The sequence below is a fragment of the Nicotiana tomentosiformis genome, chromosome 9 (genome assembly GCF_000390325.3).
Source record: "Nicotiana tomentosiformis chromosome 9, ASM39032v3, whole genome shotgun sequence".
Classification (NCBI taxonomy): Eukaryota; Viridiplantae; Streptophyta; class Magnoliopsida; order Solanales; family Solanaceae; genus Nicotiana; species Nicotiana tomentosiformis.
The window spans coordinates 26,957,975-26,966,200 of record NC_090820.1 but is presented as its reverse complement, the minus strand read 5'-3'; the positions used below and the strand labels follow the sequence as shown (position 1 = coordinate 26,966,200).

General features: G+C 33.4%; 2 protein-coding genes across 2 annotated transcripts; both read right to left on the bottom strand.

The window, feature by feature from the left end:
• Positions 1 to 360: 360 nt before the first annotated feature.
• Positions 361 to 3,732, bottom strand: LOC104111709 (large ribosomal subunit protein uL10-like). Its single transcript, XM_009621467.4, has 5 exons — positions 3,344 to 3,732; positions 2,937 to 3,005; positions 2,129 to 2,227; positions 1,420 to 1,812; positions 361 to 677 (listed from the first exon to the last, which is right to left on the bottom strand). Exons 1-5 carry the CDS (start codon positions 3,599 to 3,601, stop codon positions 525 to 527), a joined length of 972 nt encoding a protein of 323 aa, XP_009619762.1. The 5' UTR covers positions 3,602 to 3,732; the 3' UTR covers positions 361 to 524.
• A 2,043-nt stretch (positions 3,733 to 5,775) lies between these two features.
• LOC104111718 (chalcone synthase 1B) lies at positions 5,776 to 7,928 on the bottom strand. Its single transcript, NM_001319862.1, has 2 exons — positions 7,751 to 7,928; positions 5,776 to 6,767 (listed from the first exon to the last, which is right to left on the bottom strand). Exons 1-2 carry the CDS (start codon positions 7,926 to 7,928, stop codon positions 5,776 to 5,778), a joined length of 1,170 nt encoding a protein of 389 aa, NP_001306791.1.
• Positions 7,929 to 8,226: the final 298 nt, after the last annotated feature.

The window sequence follows — 8,226 nt, the reverse complement described above, 5'->3', positions numbered from 1 at the left end:
AAAAAGAGTATAGGTCGCTACTTCACCAAGTGTTCTTTTGGAAAAATTTCAGGTAGGAAATAGGCGAGACCTGTATTTCAAGTGTTATCTAACAAATTTCAATAGTTTCAATTCTTTGTTAAACGTCACGTCCATTCAAACTTTTGCTACATAAATTGAAAGTATGGAGTATTCATTCTGAACCAAGGACTAACTAACATGTTAATAAAAAAATCTACATTCTTTGACTTTAATATAGTTAAATGTTAGGAGTGTATGTAATAAAAATGTCTTATATTAGTTTGGTATAAACTAGGTGTACGTAAATTCTTTTGCTTCAGTCTGCATGCGGGCTAACACAGGAGAAAATCAGAAAAGAGATAATTATCAATCGGCTAAAAGTTGAACTGATATCAAAATCATAAAAGTACTGCAGGAGACATCTATAATGTAACAGCATTGTCATCAAAACAAGTAACAAAAACAGAACTTAAATACGTAGAGGAGTAAGTTCTTTGGTACTAAACTTATAAGAAATTAATAATCTATTCGTCGAAAAGACCGAAAATAGCATCATCCTCAGATTCTTCAGCTTCATCATCTTTCTTATCCTGTTTAGTCTCAACAACTTCACCATCACCTTGAGAAGCACCAGATTCAGCAGCTGCTGCAATTGCAACAGTAAACTTGCTAGGATCCTGCAATAGTTTGGGCAGAAATGCAAAAAAAGGTTCAGCATTTATAGAACAAATACTAACACAGGAAGAAAAATGATTTAGTTGATATCAAATAATATAAAATATTTTATCATAGACACAGCAATATAACATAGAATTTGCAATTTAAGATTAGCCTCTTTAGAAAGACTAGTTTTGTAAAGGACATGACTTTTGAAACTAAATTTTATGTAGTATAGACTAAGCTTTTGGCTACAAAAATAGAGAACAAGAAATATACTACTACTAAACAAGTTAAAAATAACCGTGCCAAAATCATACTTATGTTTGAATCTCTATAAAAACACAAATAAATGTTTTCATTTCAAAATTTTATACTACAAGAAATATATTACTACCATCTTTTTTAATGAGATTAAAACAATATAATAATCATTGGTGCGACAAATAGAATCAGGTCACTTATAAAGTAACCACAAGTAAAGCATTAATTAGTAACCTAATAAAAGTTATAACTAATTAGAGCATGCTATCACATGTTAAAATTTATTTATACACATAGGCGGAGCTAGTCTACAGTGTACGGGTTCGGCTAGGAAACTAATTAAATATGCATAAATATTTAATTGCAAACCCACTAACTAAGACGAACAATGGGTTTTGTGCTAAATTCAGAACTCATTCATAAACTTCAAATTCTGGCTTCGCCTCTGTTTACACCGTCACTAACTTAAATTCATATAAAAAGGAGTTAAGTAATTACCTTGAGATACTCTTTCACTTGATCAGCTTGTGGATATGAATACTCAGTTTCAACAGTAACAGCCAAAACATTCTTGTAGCCTTTGACAAACATGTAAGGAGCAGCTGCAAGTGTAGGGTAAGAAACAGCCAAAGACAAAGTAGTGACCATTGAAACTCCAGTTGCAAACTTCTCCATAAGATCATCTTCAGTTAAATCAAGAACTTCTGGGCTAAACACTGATCCATTGTCATAAACAGAAACCACAACAAGACCATAAGAGAATGGCCTTATTCCAAGCTTGGCCAATAGAGCTGCTTCTGATGATCCAACTTTGTCACCTTTCTTGATTAGCTCCACTGGTGTTATGATTTCAACTGTTCCCTTGTTGATCTTAGTAGGAATGTTTAGAACCTATAAAGTAACAAATTGTAGAAATTATTGACATTTTATACTAAAAAAACTGCTCTATACGAATCTAGACCCCACGCATAAAGGGAGGTTAGTGCACCGGACTGTCCTTTTTTACTCTTGAATCGATTGTTAATGAATGTACAACGAAGCAATATCTTGGCTGACCATCGATTTTAAGAAATAAAGAAAGATTTTTGAAATTTGTGCTTGTAAATATGCTATAATATTTGTGTGGCTTTAAGATCTTTCACGAAGGAAAATAGGAAATATAAAACCTAAATTAAATTACATAATGAGAAGGTATGAGATAAAAAACCTGGAAGAAGGAAGTTTGAGATGGATCCAGTCCAGTATTGCCAGTAGGGACAATGACATCAACTGGAGCAACTAAGCCAACACGTGCAGGAGCTCCAACCTGTTTGTAATGACAACAATTAATAAAAGGACCATAGAATAAATACCTACTATGAGATTTAAATTTAATGTGTTAAAAAAATTTAAAACTTTAGATTTATACACATATCTATGGTATAAACAAAAAAGACGGATGCAGGTGAACCCAAATTCAACATAATGTGCTTCTAACTACATGGCAATTGATGAGGAGAAATAAATCAAGGTAGAATTTTTTGAAACACAAAACATCAACGTGTAATCAAATTGAGACAATATGAAATTGAAAAGCTACTTATTATGATATTTAGCATAAGAAAAACATGAGGGATTGATGAATATAAATAATGTAACTATATATTGCTATGATACCTTATATCATATGGAACCTATTGTACTGTATCGTATTTGTATTGTATTGTTAAATTTAACAAAAAGTGGTGTGGTCGCATTGTTACTTTATTTTTTTCCTCTCGTCTTGCCTTACTTACTACATTAAATAACTTTTTTTATAATAATACTACCCCGTGCCCCTTTTTTTGTAATCTTTTATGTTTATTCTTTATATTATCGGTATGTGATATAATGAAACAACGGTAAGCGATACAATCTATCCAAATATTGTATTCATCAAAACAACATAGTATAATATAGTAAAATACAATACAATACAATATATTATGCAATACAATAACAAGGAGAAAACCATCAAATATAGAATAATGTAATACCTTGTATTTTGCGACTTCTTCCTTTATTTCCTTCAGATCACCCTTCGTAAAGATCAAACCAACGTTGCCCTAATATTTGACAAACGGACAAAAGGTTAGTACCTTAACAATAAATCAATGGATTCAATGGAACAAAACCAAAAGCTGACACTGAAAAGAATAGAAAGCATAAAATCGAATTTTTTTCTCAGATTTAGTAATATATATTGTGAGGGATGAAAAAAAAAAAAAGCAGCCCGGATGTTCGGGGTTGGGCCGCACGTCAAGAGTGTGATGTAGTCAGCTTACCCTAATGAAGTGTTAATGGCTGATTTCACAGCTCGAACCCGTGACTTATACACGAAAACAATTGTACAATTAAAAATAACTTATGAACTTTAATTTATTGCTAGTTTGAAGGCACTTACAACAAGGAGAGGGATGAGATTAAGAAAACCCTCATTGCCAGTTTTTTCTGCATGAATCCTTACAGATCTTTTCATCATAGTATTTTTCCCCATAAGAACAACAGATTCTCCTCTTAAACCTTTACGAATGTTCTGCAACTGTGTCGACCCAACATTATCAGCGTTAACGATCAAAATCTGGTTGTACAAATCAAGATATTTGCACAGTTTTTGGTCGTAAGCAACTTTTTTCTGCGTCTTTGTTTGTTTCACGGCCATTGCTAAAACTCTGAGAGAAAATTCCTGAAGAAACTTCTGTAGAAAAAGAAGAAATATGGGCTTCCTTGAGAAGGGAACCCTAATATAGTAGTGTAACCGTGGAAGTAAGGAAACCCTAAAATGTTTTTTCTTTCTTTTTTTCTACGACTTGTCAATTCTTTCTTTAGTAAATTTTTTCTCTCCTTATTTTTTGGCAATTTGTACAAGCCATTGCAGTTACAAAATAGGATTCGTAATCAAAAAGTCAAATAAATGAAATCTTTTTTCCTCTTTTACTCGGAATGCTCTTCTCGCTCAATAATTTTTTTTTGGTGTAAAGAAAAATATTAGTATTAATCTCCAACCAACCAAATATACATTCAATTCAAATCTGTACAGACTAGAGGCTAGTGCAAAAATCTCCTGACTAATCGACTCCCTCTGTGTGCTATACAATTCCTCCATCCATTTTTGCTATCCCTACTCTCTCTTGTGATAATTTTTATTTTGTCTCAGAAAAGGGGTAGGTTTGTTAGCTTAGCTTGTATTATTAACGTAAAAGATGGACCATTTCTCATGTTAGGAAAACATATATAAACATAAATGGTCTTAATTGTATATAATGGTAACAATAAGTATTATAAAAGGATTCGATTTTTTAAATTTATGGTAATCATCTAATACCTTTCCCATATCAAATAGAACTCTAATAAATATAGAAGGTCTAAACTAGGCAAATTTTTGTTCTCTTAACATATATATCTCGAGTAAAATAGTGTGGCTCAGACAAAAAAGTTGATCCTCTTCTTCTCCTCCTTTTACTTAATTGCTAACTAGAAGAGTTCATCCACGGTCGGGTATGTGAAATCAGTTGTATTTCATCAATCCTTAATTCGTTCAATTTATTATTTTTGATTCTTAATTGTTTTTTATTCCTACTGTTTAAGCTGAATTAAAAGAAAATTTTTCTTATAGATTACATTAAAGTAATATTACAAGAATTATTTTGAACCAATGTCTGAAGTTGGAGCTCAAACTTCAACTTTAGAAGTTGTTAGACATAGAAGGACGAGAGATGTGTTATTCTTCAGGAAACCTCGTCCTCCATTCAAGAATGATCCTCCACTTGAATTCCCAAAGTTGAATCTACAACTGAAGAATAACGTGATCTCAAAGATTACTACAGAATCTACAGCTACTGAATTTAGTAGCGCCGATGATGAATGTGTGTTGTTCAATTTTGGGAATGATTATGGATTTCAAAAGGCCCTTCAAATATTGGATGAAAAGATTACATCACATTGTCCATATAGAGACTCGTCACAAGAAGATATGATCAATGAGTTTCTGCAAAACAACATTTTTGATTAATTCTTGATACCTAAGTTAGTATTAGAAATTAATTGTTTCTGTTCTGAATTCAATTATGAATGTACAGGTTTTATTCCTTCTTCTTAATTCCTAGATGCTTTATAAAATATCAAGATACACAAGCGAAGTTAGGCTTTGGCGTGTCCTTCATACCCGTATGGTGAAGTTCGAGTTGATTTTAAAGTAGCTAAACTTGCAAAAACAAAAATTAAATTAAATTCCGGTTATGTCTTAAATAGGGGTCATACGTAAGCTTGTATTTCCTTGTTTTTAACACACACACACAAATAAAAAATTGATAGGAAATCGAATTTTTTCATTTTATATATTATACCATCTTGACAACATCACCAACAGATATTAAGCTTCCCTTTCCTTTTTTTTTTTTTACACAAAATATATATAGGAAATAAAACTGATATGCAAGCCAAAATTTTCAGTTTATATATTATAATCTGCTTGGCAAAATTTTCAGAAAATTAGAACTCCTTTTTGAAAAAAAAAAACGTGCTTATTTTGAAGAATAAGTATTTTTGAGTAGTAGAAAAATTATTTTTATTGTTGCAAGGAGACTGAAATTAAAGTGATAATATGCAATCAAAGAATTAAAGTTAGATAGAAGAAAATAACCAAAAGAAAGAGAAGGAAAGAGAAAGAAATTCAGTTCTTTGATTAAATAGTTCACATTACAAATTTCATTATTTGCAAGATGAAATAGCAAAATAGAGCAAATACATTCATTACAAACAAAATAAATTCAACCACAAGAAACAAAATAAACAATTATAACACTTAAAATCTTCCCACAATATAAGCCCAGCCCACTAAGTAGCAACACTGTGGAGAACAACAGTCTCAACTGTAAGCCCAGGCCCAAATCCAAAAAGCACACCCCATTCAAGCCCTTCACCAGTAGTTCCCAAACCTTCTTTTGCAGAGGCTTTCCTCATTTCATCCAAAATAAACAACACACAAGCACTAGACATGTTGCCATAGTTACTTAATACTTTTCTTGTAGCCTTTAGTTTCTCTTGCTTTAGGCCCAATTTTAGTTCAACTTGGTCCAAAATTGCAGGCCCACCAGGGTGAGCAATCCAAAATAAAGAGTTCCAATCAGAAATTCCCAAAGGTTGGAATGCTTCCACAAGGCTTTTCTCAATGTTTTTTGAGATTAGCCCAGGAACATCTTTGAGTAAGTGGAATGTAAGCCCAACTTCACGAAGGTGACCGTCGATAGCGCCTTCGCTATCGGGGAGAAGAGTTTGGGCTGCAGAGACAAGCTCGAACAAAGGCCTCTCGACCTCTGGAATTGGATCAGAACCTATAATGACCGCGGCTGCCCCATCACCAAAAAGGGCTTGCCCAACTAAACTATCCAAGTGGGTGTCATTGGGTCCACGAAACGTGACAGCGGTGATCTCTGAACAAACAACAAGGACTCGAGCGCCCTTGTTGTTTTCGGCCAAGTCCTTAGCCATCCGGAGTACCGTGCCACCGGCAAAGCAACCTTGTTGGTACATCATGAACCGCTTGACCGATGGACGGAGCCCGAGTAGCTTAGTGAGTTGGTAGTCACACCCGGGCATGTCTACACCACTAGTTGTACAAAAGACCAAATGAGTAATTTTGGACTTGGGCTGGCCCCATTCTTTGATGGCTTTTTGGGCTGCCTCTTTGCCAAGTTTTGGCACTTCAACCACCACTATGTCTTGTCTAGCATCAAGGGAAGGTGCCATGTATGCACAAATATTAGGATTATCTTTCAAGATTTCCTCTGTTAAGTGCATGTACCTTTTCTTAATCATTGATTTTTCACCTGCGAATTTACCGAAAGATATGTTAGGAAATCAATAAATCATAAACTCAAAGGTTATACGAATCAAACTTTAGAAAAAATAAAGGGCAACCATCACTTTTAGCCCGCTGCCATATATATATATATATATATAATTTTTTCGGTTATTATTTTGAGAGCAGTTATACAGTGTCGTTTTTGTTTTCCCAAAAGTAAAAATAAACTGTAGAACGTGTCCAGTTTCAAATTATCCCATCTTGACAGATTATTTTCTCCCAGCCACGTATTGTCTTTTGTTTCAAATATATTAAAACTTTACTAGAAGCTTCTTTCTCATGTAAAAGTAGATCGACAGAAAAGTTAGGCTTATAGGTGTTTAAAGTACTCGAATTGAATACTTTGTGTTGATTCTAGTGAAAACGTTCTCCTTTTTGGGCTGAAAGTGAATGCTAACTGAAGTCCAAAGTTGGATACTCATCCCTATATTTAAGTTAAAGTAACTAATCCTGTATAAAAGTAAAATTTATGCCAAATTATCATGACCTTGTTTTTATCAAGGTCAGTGTCCCTCTTGTTGGAGGGAGAAAAGGGAAATAGATAAGAATTTAGGCATAAAATATATCAGAAATTTCAAACCATTTGGACAAATTATTATATTTAAAATTGTCTAAGCTCAATGTTAAGCAAGAATAACATGCATGTGTTGTATCTTATCTCAACTTATTAAGGAAAAGTAACATAGAGTTTAGTCAAAATATCCTAGAAAGCATCTCACATGGGATGCTATATTTAAGGAACCTACTAATCCGAAATAGAGAACAAAAGGTTGAGTTAATAATATTGAGTTGGAACCATTAGTCTACAACTCCAACATAAAAAGTAAATAATACTGATAAAAGAAATGAAAAAAAAAAAAAAAGGAGTATTGTGAAATTTCAATTAAGTGGGGAAAAACTCAACATAAAATTGAATGAATAACAAAAGGTAAGAGAATTTTATCTTACACATGCGCTTAAATTTCTCCTTAAGCTCAACCTTATGCTCGCTATTAGTGATACGAAAATAATAATCAGGATAAGTGCTTTGATCAACACAGTTGGAAGGTGTGGCTGTTCCGATAGCCATGACCGTGGCCGGACCCTCGGCACATTGCGCCCTACGAAATTCCTCGACGGTCACCATTTTCGCCGGAAAAAATGATGGACGATTTACTAGGGTTTTCAAATGGCTAGTGATAAGCTTAAAGATAGTAGTACGTGATAAGTGTCTATGGTTTGCATGGGGATTGTTAACTTATTTATATGAGAAGCTCAAGAGGAGAATGGTAGATAGAGATCACGTGCGTCAACAAGTAAGAGCACGTGACCATCCTTTTTATTTTCCTTTTCAACTCTTCTCTTAGCAAACCTTCTACACAAATAATGATTGTTTTTTCAATAATTAGCTAGCTACCTACTTCTCAAGATCAAAGGTCTTAGAT